The sequence below is a fragment of the Heterodontus francisci genome, chromosome 8 (genome assembly GCF_036365525.1).
Source record: "Heterodontus francisci isolate sHetFra1 chromosome 8, sHetFra1.hap1, whole genome shotgun sequence".
Classification (NCBI taxonomy): domain Eukaryota; kingdom Metazoa; phylum Chordata; class Chondrichthyes; order Heterodontiformes; family Heterodontidae; genus Heterodontus; species Heterodontus francisci.
The window spans coordinates 6,211,851-6,239,127 of record NC_090378.1 but is presented as its reverse complement, the minus strand read 5'-3'; the positions used below and the strand labels follow the sequence as shown (position 1 = coordinate 6,239,127).

The following is a 27,277-nucleotide window of genomic DNA, read 5'->3' as shown; positions in this document are numbered from 1 at the left end:
AGGATGCAGAGCTGGGCTGAGAAGTGGCAGATGGAGTTCAACCTGGAAAAGTGTGAAGTGATTCATTTTGGAAGGTCGAATTTGAATGCGGAATACAGGCTTAAAGACAGGATTCTTGGTAGTGTGGAGGAACAGAGGGATCTTGGGGTACATGTCCATAGATCGCTCAAAGTTGCCACCCAAGTTGATAGGGTTGTTAAGAAGGCGTATGGTGTGTTGGCTTTCATTAACAGGGGGATTGAGTTTAAGAGCCGCGAGGTTATGCTGCAGCTCGATAAGGCCCTGGTTCGACCACACTTGGAATATTGTGTTCAGTTCTGGTCGCCTCATTATAGGAAGGATGTGGAAGCTTTAGAGAGGGTGCAGAGGAGATTTACCAGGATGCTGCCTGGACTGGAGGGCATGTCCTACGAAGAAAGATTGAGGGAGCTAGGGCTTTTCTCATTGGAGCGAAGAAGGATGAGAGGTGACTTGATAGAGGGGTACAAGATGATGAGAGGCACAGATAGAGTGGATAGTCAGAGACTTTTTCCCAGGGTGGAAAGGGCTATCACCAGGGGGCATAATTTTAAGGTGATTGGAGGAAGGTTTCGGGGAGATGTCAGAGGTAGGTTCTTTACACAGAGAGTGGTGGGTGCGTGGAATGCGCTGCCAGCGGTGGTAGTATAAGCAGATACATTAGAGGCATTTAAGCAACTCTTGGATAGGTACATGGATGATAGTAGAATGAAGGGTAGGTAGTTACTTAGATCTTAGAGTAGGTCAAAGGTTCGGCACAACATCGTGGGCTCATGGTGTAGGGGGTAACATATTAGCATGGATGGAAGATTGGCTGGCTGGCAGAAAACAGAGAGTATGCATAAATGGGTCCTTTTTTGATTGGAAGGATGTGACAAGTGGAGTCCCACAGGGGTCTGTGCTGGGGCCTCAACTTTTTACAATTTATATCAATGATTTAGACGAGGAGAGCGATGGCATGGTCGCTAAATTTGCAGATAACACAAAGATAGGTAGGAAAGTATGTTGTGAAGAGGACATAAGGAGGTTGCAGACCAATATAGACAGGTTGAGTGAGTGGGCAAAAATCTGGCAGATGGAGTATAATGTGGGAAAATGTGAAGTTGTTCATTTTGGCAGGAAGAATAGAAAAGCAGAGTATTACTTCATCGGGGAATGACTGCAGAATTCCGAGGTGCAGAGGGATCTAGGTATTCTAGTGCATGAGTCACAAAAGGTTAGTATGCAGGTACAGCAAGTAATAAAGAATGCTAATGGAATGCTATCCTTTATTATGAGAGGAATTGTAAATAAAAGTAAGGATGTTATGCTTCAGTTATACAGGGCATTGGTGAGACCACATCTCGAATACTGTGTGCAGTTTTTGGTCTCCTTATTTAAGGAAGGATGTGAATGCATTGGATGCGATACAGAGGAGGTTTACTAGATTGATACCTGGAATGAGCGGGTTGTCTTATGAGGAAAGGTTGGACAGACTGGGCATGTTTTCGTTAGAAGAGTGAGGGGAGATTTGATTGCAGTGTATAAGATCCTGAATAGTCTTGACAAGGTGAATGTGGAAAGCATGTTTCCTCTTGTGGGTGGGTCCAGAACTAGGGAGCACTGTTTGAAAATTAGGGGTCGCCCTCTTAGGACAGAGATGCAGAGAAATTTTTTCTCTCAGAGGATTGCGCGACTTTGGAATTGTCTGCATCAGAAGTTGGTGGAGGCAGGGGTATTGAATAATTTCAAGCCGGAGGTAGATAGATTCCTGTTAGGCAAGGGAATCAATGACTATCAGGGGTAGATGGGAGTGTGGAATTCGAGACAAAAACAAATCAGCCGTGATCTTATTAAATGGAGGAGCAGACTCGACAGGCTGAATTACCTACTTCTGCTCCTAATTTGTATGGTCGTATGATCGTATTGAATGGCGCAGCGGGCTCAATGGGCCATATAGTCTACTCCTGCTCCTATTTCTTGTGTTCTTGTGTATTCCCATTTATTTCAATTTTATTAGGGCTCCTTGATGCTACACTCAGTCAAATGCTGCATTGACGTCAAGTGCAGTCACACTCATCTCACCTCTGGAAATCAGTTTTTTTTGTCCAGGTTAGACCAAGGTTACAATGGGTTGCTGAAGACTTCCTAACAAGGGGTCCTGGTGGAAAACTGGTGAGCAGGTTATTGCTGAGGAAGTGCTTCGTGATTGCACTGTTGACGACACCTTCACTCATTCTGATAATGATTGAGAGTAAACTGATGAGGAGTTGGGTGGATAATTGGCCAAATTAGATTTGTCCTGCTTTTTGTATTCAGGACATGTCTGGGCAACTTTCCACATTGCTGGTTATATGCCAGTATTTTAAGTGTACTGGAACAGACTGGCTAGTGGTGTGGCTAGTTCTAGAGCACAGGTCTTGAGCATTACATCCAGGATGTTGTCGGGATCCATAGCCTATGCTGTATCCAGTGTGCTCAGCCATTTTTTGATATCAAGTGGAGCAAACTGAATTGGCTGAAGACTGGCATGTGATGGTGGGAGCCGAGATGGATCATCCACTTGGGTTATCAAGGGCTATATGGCAAAGTCAGGTGAATGGACCTGAGGAGCAGATACTGAATATAACTGAATGGTGCAGCAAGCTCAAAGGGCTGAATGACCTACATCTGTTCCTACTGTTTCAGGCCAGGAGTTGAGGTCCTACAACTGGCTTCAGCTTCTCAGAACTGAGGCAATAAACGACAGCCCCAGTTTCCACTCCTGATTGTTATGTAGCCGGTCTTGTTCACACAACATGTGTGAGTGTTAGAGAGACAAGTTAAGGCTTGACTGTGATGCCTTTCTGCAGTTTAATAGCTTGCTCAACTCAGTCTAGGCTCACGCAGGAAGAAAAGCCATTAGGACCAGGTACTGGAGGGTGCCTGACATGCATGGAATCATGCGGCATGAGCCAAACCTTCAAGAGGCAGAAAGTCTTCAGCAACCCAGCACATACAAGACAGCCAGCAAACAGGCCTGCAACTTTAAAACTCACCTTCCAAGAGGAAAGACAATTACACAGAATGTACAGCACAGAAACAGGCCATTCGGCCCATCTAGTCTGTGCCAGTGTTTATGCTCCACACCCTCCTCCCATTCCCTTCATTTCACCCTATGAGCATATCCTTCTATTCCTTTCTCCCTCATGTGTTTATCCAGCTTCCCCTTAAAAGCTCTGGTTAGGCCATAACTAGAGTATTGCATCCAGTTCTGGTCACCACACTTTAGAAAGAATGTGAGGGTACTTGAGAGGGTACAGAGGAGATTTCCCAGAATGGTTCCAGGGATGGGGGATTTTAGTTGCAAGGTTACGTTGGAGAAGCTGAGCTTGTTTTGTCTGGAGTAAAGGAGATTCAGGGGAGATTTGATAGAGATGGAGAAGTGCAGCGATAAAATACAGAAACTAAAGAGTTATGAAAAATTTTAATTTTTTATATATGGCATATTTGCTGTCTACAAAATGGAGGACAAGTCACATGACACAAACCACCTCCTGCACCAAAATACACATCCATGTCTACTAGAAATAAACCCAATTAACCCCGTCTACATGGAATTGAGACAGCTCTCACACAAGAATGTGAGCTATACACAAAATAAGCTAAAAAAAACACTCACAGACTCTACAGCTGGAATTTTACAGCCCCCCGCATGAGCAGGCTGGTGGTGGGGAGGCTATAAAATTGAGTGGAAGGCGGAGGGTGCCGTTCCCGACATCTTCCCGTCCCCGCTGAAATTTTATGCAGGGCGGCGGCGAGAAACGGCCTGCCCGCCCAGGCCAATCAAGGCCCTTAAGTGGCCAATTAACTGCCACTTAAGGGCATCCTCCCACTGCCACTATTATTCTATCAGTGGCGGCCAGGCGGCAAAGGCCCCCAGAATGTACCTGGCAACCATCTTGCAGGCTGGGGGGTCCTCCTGATGAGCCACCCTGTGCCCCATGGATGCCCCCACCCCAATGCCCAACTGTCCCCACTGTACAACACTCCCCCTCCTCCTAACAGACCCCCCTCCCATGCCTCGCTGGGACTCGCCTTCTGATTGTCCCCTTCTTTCCAGGGCCATCGTCCTGCTTGCTGCTGTTGGCTGGGTGTAGTCCCAGCAGTGACCACCACTCCCAGTGGTGCTGCTGGGACTGAGAGCTGCCAGCCCACTGATTGGCCAGCAGCTCCATTAGGCGGGACCTCCTGTCTCAGAGGTAGGAGTCCCGCCCAAGGCCAATTAAGGGCATGGGGAGAGAAAAATCCCACCTTGGCTCCCCAGGCTCGGTGGAAGTGGCTCGCCCCCAACATTTTGGCCGGTGAGCAGGGCCAACGTTATATTCGGGCTTACGTCTCCATCTACCTTCACCACAATAGAGTGTGAACAGCCCTCATATTATCAAAATGGGGCCATCAAAAGCCATTGTATGGTCCATCAGGAACTAAAAGCCAAAGTCACATGGGCAAAACTAACACTGAATGAGTTTACCTTTAAAAGTAATTGTTTTGAAGAACACAGGAGTCTTTCCAGTTCAGTCATCAACATCAGCCTGGTCTGTCTCCAGCCACATGGTTAACATCGAAAGCCATCTTGAATTTCAGCACAAGGCTGAGAGAGACAGAGACCAGTTCCAGCTAACATTTGAACCCTGCTGAGACAAGTTGAAAGCCAACTGCAGCATAGAAAAGAGAGTGCCTTTGAAACAACTCCTCCACCTGCGAAAACTGAACTAAGAATATCAGCACTGTCTTCAAACTGAAGTGAATCGCCAGAAGTCTTCAGCAACCCAGCACAAACAAGACAACCAGCAAACAGGCCTGCAACTTTAAAACTTACCTTCCGTGAGGATCCCACAGGTTTTCCTGAAACAACAGATTTTTACACCTTGAACACTTAACGCATCTTATCCTATCCCTTCCATCTATCTTGACTGTTCTTGTGAGAGTGAATGTGTGCATGGGTGGTATTGAGAGCATTTCAGGTGATTAATATTGTTCAATAAATAAATAATCTTCCGTTTTAAACCTATGAGAAAACCTGTCACTATTTGGCCAACAATACACAGGGGCTGAAATACTAATTTAAACAGAACACTGTATGTGGTCAGTTTTTTTAAATTCAATCGTTCTTGGGATGTGGGCGTCGCTGGCTCGGTCAGCATTTATTGCCCATCCCTAATTGGCCTTGAGAAGGTGGTGGTGAGTTGCCTTCTTGAACCGCTGCAGTCCTTGGGTGTGCGTACACCAACCGTGCAGTTAGGAAAGGAGTTCCAGGATTTTGACCCAGCAACAGTGAAGGAACAGTGATATAGTTCAATGTCAGGATGGTGTGTAGCTTGTTCCCATGCATCTTCTGCCCTTGTCCTTCTAGGTGGTAGAAGTTGTGGGTTTGGAAAGTGCTGTCGAAGGAGAATGCGAAGAAGAACTTTTTTACGCAGTGAGTGGTAATGACTTGGAACTCGCAGCCCAAACGGGTAGTGGAAGCTGAGACAATGATTTCAAAAGGAAATTGGATGGGCACTTGAAGGAAATAAACCTGCAGGGCTGCTGGGATCGAGCAGGGGAGTGGGACTGACTGGATTCGTGGAGAGCGGCCATGGACTTAATGGGCTGAATGGCCTCCTTCTATGCCATAAATGACTCTTTAAATCGATGATGTTTACCCCAAACATTCCCTGTGGTAGTGAGTTCCACATTCTCACCACTCTCTGGGTTACGACACTATTCCTCAATTTCATATTGGATTTATTAGTGACTATCTTATTTTTATGGTCCCTAGTTTTGATCTCCCCCTTCTTCTCTACATCTACTCAATCAAACACTTTCATAATTTTCAAGACCCCTATTAAGTCACCCTTCAGCCTCCTCTTTTCTGGTGAAAAGAGCCCAGTTTGTTTTGTTTTACTGAATCATAATTTCCCAATACATAACAAACAGACACAGAGTAGCTAATTGCTAGAAACTGAATTACAGTTGAATTTGTGCAAAATTGCTTACTTGTTCTAAAATTACAGTACATTCAGTTTGTTTCTCATACACTTATTTTAAACACTGCCAATTTCAACACAAACAACAGAAAAAGCCCTTGCCGTAGTCAGAAAGTGTGCAGGTGTGTGCGAAGGACAACAACATATCCAACATGGAGACTGCGTCAGACAGCTTGTACAGACAATGGATGTGTTTGTAGATCTCGCTCAGGAGTTTGCAAACCACCCTGGAGAAAAACAAAGAAAATGATTATATTTCAGGTTAAGGTTAGCAAAATAAAATATTCTTAGTTACTAGGTCATGAAAAATGAGCAGCAGAAAACACTGCCAAATACTAAACTAATGCTAATTTAAGTCAACGAGATTAATTAAACTGGCAACTCAATCAATATAAATGCTTATGTGTATGACATTAGATATCCATTAAAAAAAAGACTTGCAATGAGGACCTCAAGAAGTCCCACAGGACTTTATAGCACTGAAATATTTTATTTGTAAAGGAGGAAACACAGCAGCCAATTTGCATCAAGCAAGGTCCCACAATCAGCAATGTAATAACGACTAGACAGTCTATTTTTAGCTGTTGGTTGGGGGATAAATATTGGCCAGGACAATGTGGATAATTCCCATGCTCTTCTTTAAACTAGTGATGTGGGATCCTTTACAACCACCTGAGAGGCAGGCAGGGCCTCGGTTTAATGTCTCATCTGAAAGACAGCACCTCCGACAGTGCAGCACTGCCTCAGTACTGCAATGGAAATGTCAGCATGGATTTTGCGCTCAAGTCTCTGGAGTGAGATTCATTAACATCTGACTCAGAAGCAAGACTGTTACCCACTGAGTCACAACTAACACCGAATCACTACATTTCCTTCTTAGCATAATTTCATTCTTGGACTAATGACACTTGTTATGAGAATATGGCAGCTTTCTTGAAAGAACAAAAGTTCCCTTATGAATATTCCTAATCTCCTTACAAATAGGTCATGTGGTAAATCTCCCGCAAAGATTCTTGGCACCGTTCGTTCATTTTAATTAAGTCAGCTGTAGTGAAGTTATAATTGTTCTTCATCACGGTGACCTGCAAAGGAATTCACAAGTTATAATAGAAGCTTTCTGCTAACTCAGAAGCAAGTCAGGCCAGGATGTCCACATCAGTCATTGCAGGAGGCAAACAAGCTGCTTATAAAAAGCTAAGCAGACTTGTGGTCTGTTAAATGTCTAGACCCTGCTGCTCAATAGGCATGGTGTGTGGTTATATCCTAAATGTGCACCTTTGTAACCGTATGTTTCCCTCTCACTTTGCGAAACTCATCGGACTTGGTATAAAATTACTAATTTAATTGGAGGCGTATTTGAACAGGAAGCGAGCGAGGAAGGAAGAGACAAAGGAAAAAAAGAATTGCATTTATATAGCACCTGTCACAACCACAGGACATCCCAAAGTGCTTCACTACCAATAAAATATTTTTTCAAGTGTGGTCACTGTTGTAATATAGGAAAAGCAGCTGCAATTGATGCACAGGAACCTCCTGCTAACAGCAATGTGATAATCACCAGATAATCTGTTTTAGTGATGATGGTTGACGGATAAATATTGGCCAGGGCACCAGGGAGAACTCATTTGCTTTTATTCCAAATAATGCCTTGGAACCGTTTATGTCCTCCAGAGAAAACAAAACCTCAGCCTAACATCTCATCTAAAAGATGACACCTCTGGCAGTGCTCCCTCAGTACTTCTCCTCTGACAGTATAGTGCTCCCTCAGTACTGCCCCTCTGACAGTATAGTGCTCCCTCAGTACTAACCCTCTGACAGTGCAGACTCCCTCAATACTGCCTCTCTGACAGTGCTGCACTCCCTCAGTACTGCCTCTCCGACAATGCAGCACGCCCTCAGTACTGTCTCTCTGACAGTGCTGCACTCCCTCAGTACTGCCCCTCCAACAGTGCAGCACTACCTCAGTACTACCCCTCTGACAGTGCTGCACGTCCTCAGTACTGCCCCTCTGACAGTGCAGCACTCCATCAGTACTGGCCGACAGAAACAAAGAAAAATAGGAGCAGGAGTAGGCTATTCGGCTCTTCGAGTCTGCTCTGCCATTCAAAACGATCATGGCTGATCATCCAAACTCTGTTCCCGCTTTCTCCCCGTATCCCTTGATCCCTTTAGTCCTAAGAACTATATCTAACTCTTGCTTGAATATATTTAATGATTTGGCCTCAACTGCTTTCCATGGTAGAGAATTCCACAGATTCACCACTCTCTGGGTGAAGAAATCTTCCCTCATCTCAGTCCTAAATGGCTTACCCCGTACCCTTAGGCAGTGACCCCTGGTCCTGGACTCCTCCACCATCAGGAACATCCTTCCTGTATCTAGTCTGACCAGTCCTGTTAGAATTTTGTAGGTTTCTATGAGATCCCCTCTCATTCTTCTAAACTCTAGCAAATACATGCCTAATCGACCCAATCTCTCTTCATACGTCAGTCCTGCCATCCCAGGAAACAGTCTGGTGAACCTTCGCTGCACTCCCTCTATAGCAAGAACATCCTTCCTCAGATAAGGAGACCAAAACTGCACACAATATTCAAGGTCATGTATAATTGCAGCAAGACATCCCTGCTCCTATACTCGAATCCTCTTGCTATGAAGGCCAACATACCATTTGCCTTCTTAACTGCCTGCTGCACCTACATGTTTACTTTCAGCGACTGATTCACGAGGACACCCAGGTCTCGCTGCACATCACCCTTTCCCAATCGACTGCCGTTCAGATAATAATCTGCCTTTCTGTTTTTGCCACCAAAGTGGATAACCTCACATTAATCCACATTATACTGCATCTGCCATGTATTTGTCCACTCACTCAACCTGTCCAAATCACACTGGAGCTTCTCTGCATCCTTCTCACAGCTCACACTCCCACCCAGCTTTGCGAGATCTGCAAACTTGGATATATTACATTTAATTCCCTCATCTGTATCATTAATATATATTATGAATAGCTGGGGTCCCTGCAGTACCCCACTAGTCACTGCCTGCCACTCAGAAAAAGACCAGTTTATTCCTACTCTTTGTTTCCTGTCTGCCAACTAGTTCTCTATCCATGTCAGTACCTTACCCCCAATTCCATGTGTTTTAATTTTGCATGCTAATCTCTTACGTGGGACCTTATCGAAAGCCTTCTGAAAGTCCAAATACACCACATCCACTGGTTCTCCCTTATCTATTCTACTAGTTACATCCTCAAAAAATGTCAGTAGAGTTGTCAAGCATGATTTCCCTTTCAAAAATCCATTGTTTTCCAAGTGCTCTGCTATTACATCTTTTATAATGGTGTCTGGCATTTTCCCCACTACTGATGTCAGGCTAACCGGTCTATAATTCCCTGTTTTCTCTCTACCTCCTTTTTTAAATAGTGGGGTTACATTAGCTACCCTCCAATCCTTTGGAACTGTTCCAGAGTCTATAAAATTTTGAAAAATGGCCAGCAATGCATCTACTATTTCTAGGGCCACTTCCATAAGTACTCTGGGATGTAGATTATCAGGCCCTGGGGATTTATCGGCCTTCAATCCCGTCAATTTCCCTGACGACATTTCCCTACTAATACTGATTTCATACAGTTCCACCTTCCCACTAGACCCTATGTTCTCCAACAGTTCTGGGAGGTAATCTGTGTCCTCCTTTGTGAAGACAGAACCAAGGTATGTATTTAATTGGACTGTAATTTCTTTGTTCCCCATTATAAATTCCCGTTTCTGACTGTAAGGGACCCACATTTGTCTTCACTAATCTTTTTCTCTTCGCATATCTATAAAAGCTTTTACAGTCAGTTTTTATGTTCTCTGCAAACTTACTCTCATACTCTATTTTCCCCTTCTTATTCAATCCCTTTGTCCTCCTTTGCTGAATTCCAAACTGCTCCCAATCCTCAGGTTTGCTGCTTGTTCTGGCCTTTTTATATTTCTCCTCCTTAGATCTAATATTATCCCTAATTTCTTTTGTAAGCCACAGTTAAGCCACCCTTCCTGTTTTATTTTTGCTCCAGACTGGAATAAACAATTGTTGTAATTCATCCAAGTACTCTTTAAATGCTAGACATTGCCTATCCACTGTCAACCCTTTAAGTAATATTCCCCAGTCTATCATAGCCATCTCGGGCCTCATACCATCAGTTTCCTTTATTTAGATTCAAGATTATAGTCTCGGAATCAACTCTTTCACTCTCCACCTTAATGAAGACTTCTATCATGTTATGGTCGCTCTTCCCCAAGGGACCTCGCACAACAAGATTGTTAACTAATCCTTTCTCATTACACAATACCCCGTCTAGGATGGCCTGTTCTCTAGTTCAGCAGTGCAGCATCCCCTCAGTACTGTCCCTTCGACAGTGCAGCACTCCCTCAGTACAGACCCACTGACAGTGTAGCACTCCCTCAGTATTGCACTGGGAGTGTCAGGCCAGATTATATGCTCAAATCTCTGGCATTGGGCTTGAACCCACAACATTCTGACTCTGAAGTGAGAGTACTAACAGAGCCATGGCTAACAGAGATACTAGGGAGCTTATCGACTGAGATGGATACAGGAGCCTGACACTTTTCCTATGTGATCATCTTTCCCTGATAATGTGACAGCATGCAGCCAAAATGCTGAGGTGCATCATGTGCTGCTCTCCCGCATCGCCTCCAGCCCTCTCACTCAGCAGTGCACTTGTCTCAGCACCAGCACTGAAGGAAAAGTGTTCTTTTATCTCTGGCAGATTTCGTAGGAAGATACTTTTTAGATCATTTTTAAGTGGAAATGTATCTCTGTAACCTCCTCCGGCCCTACAACCCTCTGAGATCCCTATGTTCCTCCAATTCTGAACTCTTGCAAAGTCCCAAATTTCATTGTCCCACCATTGGTGGCCAGGTTTTCAGCTGCTGAGACCTTAAACTCTGGAATTCCCTGCCTAAACCTCTCTGCCTTCATACCTCCCCTGCCTCCTTTTAAGACATTCATTAAAACTTCCTTCTTTAAGATGCTCCTTACAATCTACTTCTTTGACTGAGCTTCTGGTCATATATCCTAATATATCCTTATGTGGCTTATTGTCAAATATTGTTTGATAATACTCCTATGAACTCAGAGCATGGAACGGTACATGGGATTGTGATATTAAAGCTATTACGGAAATGTAGTTGAGGGATGGGCAGGACTGTCAGTTCAATGTTCCGGGGTACCGATGCTTCCGGCGTGAGGTGGAGGTAAGAGAGGAGGGGGAGTTGCACTATTGATTAGGGAGGACATCACGGCAGTACTTAGAGAGGATATCCTGGGGGGGAACATCCAGAGAGGCCATATGCGGAGAATTTAAAAATAAGAAAGGGGTGATCACTTTGATGGGATTATACTATAGGCCCCCCAATAGTCAGAGGGAATTAGAGGAACATATATGTAGGGAAATCACAGACAAGTGCAGGAATCATAGGGTTGTAATAGTAGGTGATTTTAACTTCCCTAATATTGACTGGGACTGTCTTAGTGCGAAGGGATCAGATGGGGAAGAATTTGTTAAGTGTGTCCAGGATAGTTTTCTGAAGCAGTATGTGGATTGCCCTACTAGAGAAGGGGCTACATGCGATCTCCTCTTAGGAAATGAGGCTGGGCAGGTGGTTGATGTGTCGGGGGGGGGAGCACTTTGGGACCAGTGACCATAGCTCTATCAGCTTCAAGATAGTTATGGAAAAGGATAGGACTAGTCCTCAAGTTGAAGACCTAAATTGGGGGAAGGTTAATTTCGATGGCATCAGACAGGAACTCTCAAAAGTTGAATGGGAGAGGCTGTTTACAGGTAAAGGGACGTCTGACGTGGGAGGCTTTTAAAAGTGAGATAGGAAGAGTTCAGGACCGACATGTTCCTGTTAGGTGGAAGGGCAAGGCTGGCAAGTTTAGGGAACCTTGGTTGACGAGAGATATTGAGGGTCTGGTCAGGACAAAGAAGGAGGCATATGTCAGGTATAGGCAGCTGGGATCAAGCGAGTCCATCGAGGAGTATAAGGGATGTAGGAATACACTTAAGAAGGAAATTAGGAGGGCGAAAAGGGGCCATGAGATTTCCCTGGCAGATAAGATAAAGGGGAATCCTAAAAGATTCTATAAGTATATTAAGAGTAGAAGGGTAGCTAAACAGAGAGTAGGTCCCCTTAAGGATCAGTGTGGTAATCTATGTGTGGAGCCACGGGAAATGGACGATGTCCTAAATGAATACTTCTCATCTGTATTTACTGTGGAGAAGGTCATGGAAGCTAATGAGTTCAAGGGAGGGAACAGCGATATCCTGGAACATATAAACATTACAAAGGAAGAGGTGTTGGAGTTTTTGAAGGGCATTAAGGTGGATAAATCACCAGGTGTATCCTAGGATGCTGTGGGAAGCAAGGGAGGAGATTGCTGGGGCCCTGGCAGAGAATTGTGTATCATCGTTAGTCACGGGTGAGGTACCGGAAGACTGGAGGATAGTTAAGGTTGTGCCTTTATTTAAGAAGGGCAGCAGGGATAAACCAGGGAATTACAGGCCGGTGAGCCTTACATCAGTGGTGGGAAAGTTATTGGAAGGGATTCTGAGAGACAGGATTTATATGCATTTCGAAAGGCAAGGTCTGATTAGGGATAGTCAGCATGGCTTTGTGCGTGGGAAATCATGTCTCATGAATTTGAGTTTTTTGAGGAGGTGACCAAGAGGATTGATGAGGGCAGGGCGATGGACGTTGTCTACATGGACTTCAGCAAGGCCTTTGACAAGGTCCCGCATGGTAGGCTGGTCCGGAAGGTGCGAACACATGGGATCCAGGGTGAGCTAGCCAATTGGATACAAAATTGGCTTGGTGATAGGAGGCAGAGGGTGGTAGTGGAGGGTTGTTTTTGGTGTGCTGCAGGGATCAGTGCTGGACCCTCTGTTGTTTGTCATATATATTAATGACTTGGATGAAAATGTAGGGGGCATGATGAGTAAACTTGCAGATGACACCAAAATTGGTGGCATAGTGGACAGTGAAGAAGGTTGTCTAAGGTTACAACAGGATATAGATCAACTGGAAAAGTGGGCAAGGGATTGGCAAATGGAATTTGATGCAAACAAGTGTGAAGTGATGCATTTTGGGAAGTTAAACCAGGGCAGGACATATACAGTGAATGGCAGGGCCCTGGGGAGTGTTGTTGAGCAGAGTGACCTTGGGGTGCAAGTACATAGTTCCCTAAAAGTGGCAACACAGGTGGACAGGGTGGTGAAGAAGGCGTATGGCATGCTTGCCTTCATCGGCCGAGGCATTGAGTACAAAAGTTGGGACCTCATGTTACAGTTGTACATAACATTGGTTAGGCCGCACATGGATTACTGTGTGCAGTCCTGGTTACTGCACTACAGGAAAGATGTGATTAAGCTAGAGAGGGTGCAGAAAAGATTCACGAGGATGTTGCCTGGTTTGGAGGGCTTGAGTTATAAAGAGAGATTGGATAGGCGGGGTCTGTTTTCCCTGGAGCGAAGGAGGCTGAGAGGGGACATGATAGAGGTATATAAAATTATGAGAGGCATAGATAGGGTAGATAGCCAGAGTTTGTTTCTCCTGGTAGGGGTGACTAAAACTAGAGGGCATAGATTTAAGGTGAGAAGGAGGAGGTTTAAAGGGGATCAAAGAGGTAAATTTTTCACACAAAGAATAGTGGGTATCTGGAATGAGCTGCCAGAGGAGGTGGTGAAGGCAGGAACAGTAGCAACTTTTAAGAGGCATCTGGATAGGTACTTGAATGAGCAAGGCATAGAGGGATATGGAATTAATGTAGGCAGGTGGGATTAGTATATATAGGCAATATGGCCGGCATAGACGTGATGGGCCAAAGGGCCTGTTTCTATGCTGTACGACTCTATGAAACACCTTCAGACATTTTACTATGTCAGAGGTGCTATACAAATGCAAGCTGTTCTCGTTGTAAAGCGGAAGTACAGCCAAAATTTCCAACTACAATTATGTAAAAAATACCCACCGCTGAAAAAAATTCCTGATTGTCATTTCGAACCCTGTGGAACTTAATCATGTGTTAAAATATAGCAGCATACATAACAGAAGCTGCAGTGGATAACGCACCTTCATGAACTCTGAAGGCAGCTGTCCATTAGGGAATGAAGCCTCTTCACAACTCAGCTGAATGAAGAATCCTCGAGTGGTACTGAAGCTAGTTTTCAGAGGCAGGTTATATTTTTCTCCAAGCTGTTCTATCATTCCTACTCAGTTTAACATGAAATTGTAAAAAAGACTTAATAATAAACCTGCAGGAATTACTCAGCTATCATTTGCAGATTCATCAAACCCAATAAGATGCATTTAGCTTAGCTTAAAATCGAGTAAAAAAGGATTTTTAGTCTAAAGGAGATGGTGAAGTGTTCAAAGAGATCATTAATGACTTAACCTGTATTTTTTTACATCAAACTGTCATTTATATTTATTTTTAATCAGAATGGAGAGAATATACCACATGGAGAGGGAGAGACAGAAAGAAAAAGAGAAAGATAGGAGAGAAAGAGAGAGAAAGAGGGAGTGCCAAAAGAAAGGAGAAAGAGGAAAAGAGAGTCTTGCATTTCCGTAGCGCTTTCATGATGTCAGGACATTCCAAAGTGCTTTACAGCCAATGAAGTAAATTTAAAATGTAATCACTGATGTAATGCAGGAAACACAGCAGCCAATTTTCACACAGCAAGGTCCCACACACAGCAATGAGATAAATGGCCAGGTAGTCTGTTTTTTAAAGAGATGTTGGAGCAAATAGCATAGATTCATTTAAAAGAAGGATATGCTAATAGGGTGAGATGGGAGGAGGCTCGTGTGGAGCATAAACACCGGTATAGACCTGTTGGGCCAAATGGCCTGATTCTGTGCTGCAATTTCAATGTAATTCTACACAATTTATTTTTACCTCATCTGATCTAACAAGCGAGTTTTGTAAAACAAGCACAGACATATTCAAATCCCTGGCATTTAGCCAAATGCTAATGACTACTCTAGAGACATGTTGAAAAGTGCTAACAAGACCCTACAGTGGTTTGTGAAGCACCTTTACTGCTGTGTCACAATTCTCACAGGTTTCTGTTAGCACCTATCTAATGTAAATAGTTTATAGAACGACAAGTGTTCAGAAGACCAGAATGCTTATGTCTGGGGTCTAAAGCTGCAACTCCTCACAACCACATTTTCATGTCATACAAATTGGACCTAAAGATACTTAGCAGTTTTGAACAAATTTACACTATTATATTTATTACTGTTCTCATTTTCCCCTCTTCAAGACCTCTCCAGGATATATCACAGCCTGCTTGAAAGGATTGGGTTGATGATCGCTCAGTTCCTCAACACCATTCTGTAACTGGCCACATAAGACATAATGCAGATTAATCGTTTGAATTTCAACCTGCTGTTGCGAGGCCAAAAGAAAAGAACTCCCCCACAACTCCATATTTAAATCACTCCCATCAGGTTTCTACACTTGCCATCACACTGAAATAGCCCATATCAAAGTTACAAACGAAAGAAAAAAACTTACATTTATATAGCGCCTTTTACGACCACCAGACGTGCCAAAGCACTTTACAGCCAATGAAGTACTTTTTGAAGAGTAGCCACTGCTGCAATGCAGGAAACGCAGCAGCCAGTTTGTGCACAGCAAACTTCCACAAACAGCAATGTGACAATGACCAGATAAGCTGTTTTTGTGATGTTGATTGAAGGATAAATATTGGCCAGGATATTGGGGATAACTCCCCTGCTCTTCTTCAAAATAGCACCATGAGATCTTTAACATCCACCCAAACAGGCAGATGGGGTTCATCTCATCTTAAAGACAGCAGCTCCAACAGTGCAGTACTCACTCAGTGCTGCACTGGAGCTTCACCCTTGATTTTTGTGCTCAGGACCTTGAGTGGGATTTGAACGCAGAACCTTGTGACTCAGGTAAGAGTGCTACCAACTGAGCCACAATCAAGTAACAAATGACTGTGGCCGTGGTAAACCAGCCCTCCCCATTCTTCTTTGGCTCGTTGTCACTTTTCACTGAAAATGCTCCTGTGAAGTGCCTTGGGATGTTTTCCTACATTACAGATGCTAAATAAATGAAACTTGCTGTTGTTATGTGACATTTTTCACAAACCCAGCATGCCCCAAAGTACTTCACATCCAATGAGTGGTACTTTGCTACCAGTGAGCCAAGGCAGACACAGAGAGCAAGTTATACTGGGGTCGCGTTTCTGCTTTGTTTACAGCAGTAATATCAGCGCAATTTGTGCAAGATTGGCCGAACCAGTCCAAAAGACTGAAGAACTTTAAACGTAGGTGAGTTATGGCCAAAACCAACCTACTTTCCTGTATTCCACAATCTTTTCCTCTGGTTCAAGATTTAATTTGCCCAGATCAGGAGTTGCCCACAAAACTGGCCACGGCCCCAGGTCAAAATAGTGAGATTCCACCGATTGCGTGATTTCAAATTGTACTAATTTTCTTAGGTGCACAGGCACTAGTCGACACATTTTAGAAGCTTTCTCATATCAAACATACTTAATTTACTAAGAAACTGACTGGTGTACACCAACGAAACTATTAAGTAGCTCTGTATAGATTTAAAGTCACTTTCAGTGAATCTACAAAAGCAAAATACTGTGTATGCTGGAAATCTAAAATAAAAACAGAAAATGCTGGAGAGACTCAACAGGTCAGGCAGCATCTGTGGAGAGAAAAACAGAGTTAATGTTGCAGCTTTCTTCAAAACTGACAAAACGTCATCAAAACTGAAACGTTAACTCTGTTTCTTTCGCTGCTGATGCTTCAGTGAGTCTACATCAGGTGAAGAACTGGACACATTTAATGAATATGCTTATTTCTGTTGATTAAACCCATTTTCAGTTCTATTAATAATGGCTGTTTTGCAGTTGCAACGACAGAGAAACCGTCAGTGTTTGTTGTCATTAGTCCACTGAAACTGACAGCAACTTCAGGAGTCCACACGTGCAGAATAGCTGTGTTTGCTGGCAATGCAATGACTAGGTAGCGCAGTACTGGCACATACACAAATGCGGGCTCATCAACAGAAACTTCATGGTCTGCGACGTCTAAGGCAGCTGCCAGAATAAAGATGGCGTTGCTCAATTTGACATAAAAAATACAAATTGAACCCAAACCTCCTCACCTCTCAATAGCCACGATCGCCGCCTCCACACCCTGCCTGCAACAGCACCCTGCTCCCTCTCCCGATCGTCAATTCTGTTCCCGGCTCCCTCCTGTGCCCATCTTCAAGTTCTCCCTGTGACCGTGTGGGTCTCCGCCGGGCGCTCCGGTTTCCTCCCACAGCCAAAGACTTGCAGGTTGATAGGTAAATTGGCCATTGTAAATTGCCCGTAGTGTAGGTAGGTGGTAGGGGAATTGAGGGGATGTGGTAGGAATATGGGATTAATTTAGGATTAGTATAAATGGGTGGTTGATGGTCGGTACAGACTCGGTGGGTCGAAGGGCCTGTTTGAGTGCTGTATCTCTAAATAAATAAATAATAAAAAATCTTCTCACCACTCCATCCCACTGCCTCAGACTGCATGCTGCTCCAACCCGCTGCTCCCCACTGCTTGCCGCACCACCCCGCTGTTCTGTCCCGTGCCCGTCTGCACGCCATTACCTCCTGCCACTCGCTCCCCGCCTCGCCACCCAGAGAAGCAGCAGGGGGGAGGAGAGCGAGTGGGGTGCTCGTGGCGAGGCGGCAAGCGAGCAGCGGGAGGGAACAGCGAGCAGACGGGCGTGGGAGAGAGCGGTGGGATGATGCGGCGAACAGACAGCAAAAGCGAGCAGTTGGGAGCAGACTCAAGCAGGTGGACGCGGGCGGAAACAGAGGGAGGAAGCGGGGAAGGGAAGTGGCAATTGAGGCGCCGATTGCGGGAGGGAGCGGGTAGCATACGAACATACGAATTAGTAGCAGGAGTAAGCCATTCGGCCCTTGAACCTGCTCCGCCATCCAATAAGATCATGGCTGATCTGATTGTAACCTCAACTCCTCATTCCCACCTACCCCCAATAACCTTCCACCTCCTTGCTTATCAAGAATCTATCTATCTCTGCCTTAAAAATATTCAAAGACTCTGCTTCCACTGCCTTTTGAGGGACAGAGTTCCAAAGGCTCACAACTCTCTGAGAAAAAAATGTCTCCTCATCTCTGTCTTAAATGGGCGACCCCTTACTTTTAAACAGCGTCCCCTAGTTCTAGATTCTACCACGAGAGGAAACATCCTTTCCACATCCACCCTGTCAAGACCCCTCAGGATCTTATATGTTCCTATCAAGTCGCCTCTTACTCTCCTAAACTCCAGCGGATACAAGTCTAGCCTATCCAATCTTTCCTCATAAGACAACTCGCCCATTCCAGGTATTAGTCTAGTAAACATTTTCTGAACTGCTTCCAATGCATTTACATCATACTTTAAATAAGGAGACCAATGCTGTCCACAGTACTCCAGATGTGGTCTCATCAATGCCCTGTATAGCTGAAGCACAACCTCCCTACTTTGTATTCAATTTCCCTCGCAATAAATGACAACATTCTATTAGCTTTCCTAATTTCTTGTTGAACCTGCATACTAACCTTTTGTGATTCATGCAGATCCCTCTGCATCTCAGAGCCCTGCAATCTCTCACCATTTAGATAATACGCTTCCAATTTTCCAATCTAATGGAACCTTCCCCGAATCTAGGGAATTTTGGAAAATTAAAGCCAACGCAACAACTATCGTACCAGCCACTTCTTTTAGGACCCTAGGATGAAGTCCATCAGGACCTGGGGACTTGTCAGCCTACAGCTCCAACAATTTGCTCAGTGTCACTTCCCTGGTCATTACAATTTTCTTGAGTTCCTCCCTCCCTTTCATTTCCTGATTTACAGCTATTTCTGGGATGTTACTTGTATCCTCTATCGTTAAGACTGATGCAAAATGCCTGTTCAATTCATCTGCCATCTCCTTATTTTCCATTATAATTCCCCAGACTCACTTTCTATTGGACCAATGCTTACTTTGTTAACTCTTCTTTTTAAAATATCTATAGAAACTCTTACTATCTTTTTTTAATCTTTATAGCTAGCTTTCTCTTGTACACCAATTTTTCCCACCTTATCAATCTTTCAGTCATTCTTTGCTGTTCTTTATATTCTGTCCAATCGTCTGACCTGCTACCCATCTTTGTGCAATGATATGCTTTTTCTTTAAGTTTGATATATCTTTGACCTTTTTAGTTAACCATGGATGGTGGGTCCTCCCCTTGGACATTTTCATCCTCATTGGAATATATCTATTCTGAGTACTCTGAAATATCCCCTTAAACGTCTGCCACTGCATCTCTATTGACCTATCCCTTAACCTACTTTGCTAGTTCACCTTAGTTAGCTTTGCTTTCATGCTCTCATAATTACTCTTATTTAAGTTTAAATACTAGTCTTGGACCCATTCTTCTCTCCCTCAAACTGAATGTAAAATTCAATTATATTATGATTGTTGCTACCAAGGGGCGCCTTCACTATGAGATCAATTAATCCTACCTTGTTGCACAATATCAGGTCTAGTATAGCTTGCTCTCTGGATGGTTCCAGAGCATGCTGTTGTATGAAACTATCCCGAAAGCATTCAATGAACTCCCCATCTAGGCTACCTTTGTCCATCTGATTTTTCCAGTCTATATGTAGATTAAAACCCCCATGATTATCACCATACCTTTGCTGACAAGCTCCCATTATTTCTTCCTTTATACTCAGTCCTACCATGTGGTTACTGTTGGGAGGGGGCCTGTACACCACTCCCATGAGTGACTTCTCATCTCTACCCAAACCGCTGCTACATCTTGGTTTCCTGAACTTAGGTCATCCCTCTCTAATGTACTAATTCCAATTAATTAATTAGCAGAGCCGCCCCTCCACTGTTTCCTAGCTTCCTGTCCTTCCTAAATGTCATGTACCCTTCAATATTCAGATCCCAATCTACGTCATCCTGCACCCATATCTCTGTAATGGCTATCAAGTCATATTTATTTATTTCTATTTGCGCTATCAGTTCATCTGTTTTGTTTCAAATGCTACGTGCATTCAGATACAGAGCCTTTAGTTTTGTCCTTTTATTATTTTTGTAACATCTACTCTTGACTGCTGATTTACTCTTAGATTTGTACTCTCTCCCTTCCTGTCATGGTCTGTTTATCATTTCCCATATTACCTTTCTGTCTTGCCTTGTTTCTACTCTTTGATTTACCACATCTTCCCAAATTTGATCCGTTGCCCCCAATATTTGGTTTAAAACCCTCTCTACTTCTCTCATTATGTAGCTCGCTAGAACACCAGCCCCAGCACAGTTCAGGTGTAGACAGTCCCAATGGTACAGCCACTACTTTCCCCATTACTGCTGCCAGTATCCCACGAACTGGAACCCACATCTTCCACACCAGTCTTTAATCCTGAGATTATTACCTTTGAGGTTCTGCTTTTCACTTTGCTGCCTAGCTCCTCATACTGACTATGCGGAACCTCCTTCCTTGTCCTGCCTATGTCATTGGCATCTCCATGGACCACAATGACTGGATCCTCCCCCTCCCACTGTCAGTCCTTCTCCAGCCCTGAGGAGATGTCCCGAACCCTGGCACCGGGCAGGCAACAAAGCCTTCTGGACTCTCGCTCTTTGGTACAGAGAACAGTGTCAATTCCCCTGACTATACTGTTCCATACTACCACTATATTCCTTTTTGCTCCTCCACTTGAATGGCTTCCTGTACCACAGTGCCATGGTCAGTTAACGCATCCACCCTGCAGCCCCACCCCCACCCCCATCCAAACAAGCTGAAAAAACTTCAAACCTGTTGGACAATCGCAAAGGCTGAGGCTCCAGAACTCCTGCCCTCTGTGGCCCCTTATCTGCCTCAGCTGCAGTCTCACTCTCCTGTCCCTGACCACTGACCAAATCAGAAGGACCTATCCTAAGGGGTGTGACCACCTCCTAGTACAAAATGTCCAGGAAACTTTCCCCCTCCCTGATGTGTTGCAGTGTCTGCAGCTCAGGCTGCAGCTCAGTGACTCTGAGCCGAAGCTCCTCGAGCCAAAAACACTTACTGAATCACAGAATTGTTACAAAGCAGAAGGAGGACATTCAGCCCATCGTCTCTGCACCGGCTCTCTGAAAGAGCAACTCCCTCAGTTCAATTCTCCTGCCTTCTCCCCAATGTCCTACACATTCTTCCTTTTCATATAACTGTCTAATTCCCTTTTGATACTTCAATTGAACCTGCCTCCACCACATTCTCAGGCAGAGCATTCCAGACCTTAACCACTTGCTGCGTGAAAATGTTTTTCCTCATGTCACTTTTGCTTCTCTTACCAAATACTTTAAATCTGTGCCCTCTCGTTCTCGATCCTTTCACGAGTGGGAACAGTTTCTCTCGATCTACTCTGTCCTGACCCCTCATGATTTTGAATACCTCTATCAAATCATCTCTCAGCCTTCTCTTCTCCAAGGAAAACAGTCCTAACTTCTCCAATCTATCTTCATAACTGAAATTCCTCATCCCTGGAACCATTCTCGTGAATCTTTTCTGTAGTCTCTCCAATGCCCTCACATCTTTCCGAAAGTGCGGCGCCCAGAATTGGACACAATACTCCAGCTGAGCCTGAATTAGTGCCTTATACAAGTTCAACATAACTTCCTTGCTCTTGTACTCTCTGCCCCTATTAGTAAAGCCCAGGACACTGTATGCTTAATTAACCGCTCTCATAACCTGTCCTGCTACCTTTAATGACTTTTGCACATATACACCTAGGTCCCTCTGCTCCTGCACTCCCTTTAGAATTGTACCCTTTATTCTACATTGTCTCTCCATGGTCTTCCTACCAAAATGAATCACTTCACATTTCTCTGCATTGAACTTCATCTGCCACCTGTCTGCCCATTCCACCAACTTGTTGAACCTTTGGAGTTCTACACTATCCTCCGCACAGTTCACAATGCTTACAAGTTTTGTATCATCTGTAAACTTAGAAATTGTGCCCTGTACACCAAGGTCTAGGTCATTAATATATAAAAGGAAAAGCAAGGGTCCTAACACTGATCCCTAGGGAACTCCACTAAAAACCTTCCTCCAGCCCAAAGAACATCCATTAACCACTACTCTTTGTTCCCTGTCACTCAACCAATTTCGTATCCATGTTGCTACCGTCCCTTTTATTCCATGAGCTACAAGTTTGCTCACAAGTCTGTTGTGTGGCACTGTATCAAATGCCTTTTTTCAAGTCCATGTACACCACATCAACAGCATTGCCCTCATCAACCCTCTGTTACCTCCTCAAAAAACTCCAGCAAGTTAGTTAAACATGATTTTCCCTTAAGAAATCCATGTTGGCTTTCCTTAATTAACTCACATTTGTCCATGACAATGCCCTGGATCACATTTGCATCCAGGAGCTCCCACATGCTGCAGCTGTGACACATTACCTGTCCTGACATCCTTCATGTGTTTTAATTTACTACTTAATTATTTTATTCAATTATTTATTTTCCTTTTTTATATATTTTATTAACTTTACCATCAGTTCCTGTACTATTTTAAACCTTAGGAATAGAATAGACTATTCTACCAGATACTCAGCAAACAGCTACCTTCTTCCCCTGGAGTAGAGTAAGAACCAAATACGACAGGGTGAAAAAGTTAGAAAAAGCAAAGCAGCACCTCCTTCTCCAACTCCCTCAACTCACTGAACTCCCAGCACTCTGTTCAAGTTGCACTCAATGATGAATCACATGGAAATGCCTGTATTTAGACATTCTGAAACTAAAGAGTTTAGCTAATCCCCAGGTACAGAAAAGACAGTTCAAGCTAGTTTCCTTAATTAACTAACAACAGCTGCGCCCCAGCGGATAACTTGTACAATAAAAACAAGAAATGCGGGAACCACTCAGCAGGTCTGGCAGCGACTGTGAAAAGAGAAGCAAAGTTAACGTTTCGGGTCAGTGACCCTTCTTCGGAACTTGTATATCCCTGCTTAAGCCCCGGACGAAATTTAGAATTTAAACAGTAACTTTCAGTTTCAAACAAAATTAGATTTTTAGAAAGAGATCAAGATTCCCTCAACTCACCAAACTCCCAGCACTCTGTTCAAGTCGCACTCAGAGAAGCAGCGACTGAGGTGCTGATTCTGGGAGGGAGCGGGGAAGAGAAGCAGCGACTGAGGTGCTGATTCTGGGAGGGAGAGGGGTACTGTTGGAAGGGATGGATCTGGTGATCGCAGCTATTGAATGGTAAAGCAACTCTCAGACGTCAATCCAAATGATGTCTTTATGTGATGATGTTGATGTGCACATACCCATCCTGGCAAGCCGGAAAATGTTCGAATGCACTGATGATGTTGGCGATTACTCTGTGTTGTCAGGAGTCACTCCATGCAGAATAACATGGAAATCTAGAAGCTGCTGTCAGTCATTCTATACTTCTCCAGTGAGTGCGGTGTTCAGGTGCACCCAGAGTAAAATTCCTAAGTAATCACTAAATTGACAAAATCTTCCACTTTTAAGCTGTAGCCTCCCTGTAAAAACCCTTAAAAAGGGTTACACCGTGTTGAATGAGGTGTAACGGCATACGAGTTTCATAATCACTGCTAAACACCTGCACTGACCCTGAAAAGCTCATCTTATATCTGTAGAATGTCAAATTTCTCCATTGTAATAAACAAATTACACATAATGCGCAAGGGGAGAGCCAACTGTGCAACAGCCCCGACAAACAAATTTCTCTGCAGCACCTGTGGAAGAGCCTGTCACTCCAGAATTGGCCTTTATAGCCACTCCAGGCGCTGCTTCACAAACCACTGACCACCTCCAGGCGCGTATCCATTGTCTCTCGATATTTTAGCTTCGATCTTAATCTAATCATAATCACCATGAAAATTACAGATTCAATGGCTGTCTGAAAAATTAAATAATAAATTAAGTGATTCAGTGCTTTCAACTTCCTGGTTTGCTATCTGTAAGATTTCTTCAGTGTGATTGAATGCTTACCCTGCTTGATGACATAACTACTGCTGGACACCGGGAAATCCCCTTGACTTGGCTCCAGATTTAAACTGCCGTCAAGAAAGGGGAAAACCACGCCACAGAGACTGCTAGATGTCTGAGGGCAGTGTTCTTCGAGGGCTGCGGCAAGCACCATTGATTTGCCGCTGACTGCAAAATCCAGCCCAATAAAACTGCATCAGGTTACCACTCTTAAATACTTTTAACGGAAAGAAAAAATATATTCTATTATGCTGCTCTGCTGCACTGGTTTATGGAAAATTTAACATTTCTGATTATGCAAATGAATTTTAGCAGAAATTTCACCTGTAATCTAACTAGCACAATCGTCAAGGGGAAACTGTACCCCAGTTTAATAATGTAAACTTGTACATGAACTGTTTCATCTTCAATAACAGTCACGGAAATGTTACGATACGGAAACAGTACCTGCTACATCATCCACAATCTCTGCATATGTGCGCCGAGCAATATCAAGGAACTCATTGATATTTGGTCTGACAGCATAGCATTTCTGCGTTCTCATGTTCAAACAGCCTTTAATGTACCTGGTATCATCATTGATGACAGTTTTTATTTGCTCCAGAATGAGACTGAATCTGTAATTATCACAATGCAAAAATAAGTGTAATGAATAATTCAAATCAAGCATTTAAAAAGTAAGAAACATTAACCAAAGCAAGCTGTAAAAAATGCTCACCACTCAATAAACTTTATAAACTTAGGACAAAATACAAAAAATTTATGTTACGTCTTTATAAATCACTGGTTAGGACCCAACTAACTAATCCATTAGTTGTGGGATCGCTTAGTTCTGTTTATCATATGCTGCTTCCACAGTTTAGCATGCATGTAGCCCTGTGTTGTTGCTTCACCAGGTTGGCACCTCATTTCTAGATATGCCTGGTGCTGCTCCTGGCATGCCCTCCTGCCCTCCTCGCTGAAACAGGGTTGAACCCCTGGCTTGACGGTAACTGTAGAGAGAGACATGCCGGGCCATGTGGTTACTGACTGTGGTTGAATATAATTCTGCTGCTGCTGATGGCCCACAGCGCCTCATGCATGCCCAGTTCTGAGCTGCTAGATCTGTTTGAAATCTATCCCGTTTAGCACGGTTGTAGTACCACACAACACAATGGACAGTATCCTCTGTGTGAGGACGGGACTTCCTCTCCACAAGGACTGTGCAGTGGTCACTCCTACCTATACTGTCATGAACAGATCTGCGACAGGTAGACTGGTGACGACAAGGTCAAATAGCTTTTTCCCTCTCATTGTGTCCCTCACCATTTGCCACAGGTCCAGTCTGCCAGATATGTCCTTCAGGACTTGGACAGCTCAGTTAATAGTGGTGCTACCGTAGCTCTCGGTGATGGGCATTGAAGTCCACCACCCAGAGTACAATCTGTTCCCTTGTTACCCTCAGTGCTTCTTCCAAGTGGTACTGAACATGGAAGAGTACTGATTCATCAGGTGAGGGAGAGCAGTCGGTGGTAATCAGCAAGAGGCTTCCTTGCCCATGTTTGACCTGATGCCATGAGACTTCATGGGGTCTGGAAACAATGTTAAGGACTCCCAGGGCAACTCCCTCCTGATTGTATACCACTGTGCCGCCACCTTTGGTGGATCTGTACTGCCAGTGGGAGGGGAATGGTGACGGTGGAGTCTAGGAAATTGGCTGTAAGATATGATTCGGTGAGTATGACTACATCAGGCTGTTGCATGACTGGTCTGCAGGGCAGCTCTCCCAATTTTGGCACAAGCCCCGAGATATTAGTAAGGAGGACTTTGCAGGGTTGACTAGGCTGGGTGAGCTGTTGTCGTTTCCGGTGCCTTGGTCAATTCCAGGTAGTTCATCCATTTTTTTTTTATTTCCAAAATATACTTTATTCATAAAAATCTGTAAAAAATACATTACAAAACAGTTCCAAACAGCACCAAGTCAAACAATACAAAGAGTGGAAAGGAGATCAGTTTCCTTCAATACAGGAGTGAGTTGCCTCACAACCCTTCCATTTCATTTTACATGCCATATACATTTTACAGCAAACAAATATTTTCCGGATACAGTTCAAGGGGTTTTCCAGCCCCTCAGTTCAGCTTGGTGGGGGTATCTTACACAGTGGTCTTTCCCCACTGAGGCTTTGTTGCGGCTGCCCCAAGCTTTAGTGCGTCCCTCAGCACGTTGTCCTGGACCTTGGAATGTGCCAGTCTACAACATTCAGTCATAGACAACTCTTAGTGCTGGAAGACCAGCAAGTTTCGGGCAGACCACAGGGCGCCTTTCACCGAATTGATCGTCCTCCAGCAGCAGTTGATGTTTATCTCGGCGTGCGTCCCTGGGAACAGCCTGTAGAGCACAGACTCCTGTGTTACAGAGCTGCTTGGGATGAACGACAAAAACCACTGCATCTCTTTCCACACCTGCTTTGCAAAGACACATTCCAGAAGGTGGGCAACCGTCTCTTCCCCACCACAGCCACCTTGAGAGCATTGTGCAGAGGGGGTGAGACTTTGGGCATGCAGGAAGGATCTGACGTGGAGGGCTCTTCTCACCACCAGCCAAGCTACATCTTGGTGCTTGTTTGAAAGTTCTGGTGATGAGGCATTCCGCCAAATGACTTTGGCAGTCTGCTCGGGGAACCATCCGACAGGATCCGGTTTTATTCCTATTCGACTTTTCTGTAGCAGTTTGGTACAGCTGAGTGGTTTGCTAGGCCATTTCAGAGGGCAGTTAAGAGTCAATCACATGTAGGCCAGACCGGGTAAGGAAGGCAGATTTTCATCCCTAATAGTTATTATTGGGCCCAATGCTTACATGATATTTGGTTAAGTCAGTTGAACTAATTAAACCCAAATTGTTAAGGCAACTTTTACAGAATGATGTGTGATTGAAATAAGGTAAATTGCTGCTGCACAAAGTACCAAATCCTGCTGTGCTTGCTCTATCCTAGGGCAGAACCTGGCTACCCGACAGAACCCGATGACATGTTCCGATGAAGGGTCACTGACCCGAAACGTTAACTCTGCTTCTCTTTTCACAGATGCTGCCAGACCTGCTGAGTGGTTCCAGCATTTCTTGTTTTTATTCCTGACAATATGTGTTGGGTTCGGGTCGGGTCGGGTTGCACTGCCGGGTCCGGCATTCGGGCTCGGGTTGTATCG

At 44.2% G+C, this 27,277-nt stretch overlaps 1 protein-coding gene across 1 annotated transcript in view; it reads right to left on the bottom strand.

Annotated features, from left to right (window-relative positions):
* msh4 (mutS homolog 4) overlaps positions 1 to 27,277 on the bottom strand; it is an 83,546-nt gene that overhangs the window by 24,054 nt on the left and 32,215 nt on the right. Inside the window, exons 10-13 of the mRNA XM_068038017.1 lie at positions 24,542 to 24,711; positions 14,139 to 14,275; positions 6,987 to 7,090; positions 6,111 to 6,235 (exon numbers count right to left, since the gene is read on the bottom strand). Coding sequence (XP_067894118.1) covers positions 6,111 to 6,235; positions 6,987 to 7,090; positions 14,139 to 14,275; positions 24,542 to 24,711 — 536 coding nt within the window. The remainder of the gene's footprint in view (positions 1 to 6,110; positions 6,236 to 6,986; positions 7,091 to 14,138; positions 14,276 to 24,541; positions 24,712 to 27,277) is intronic.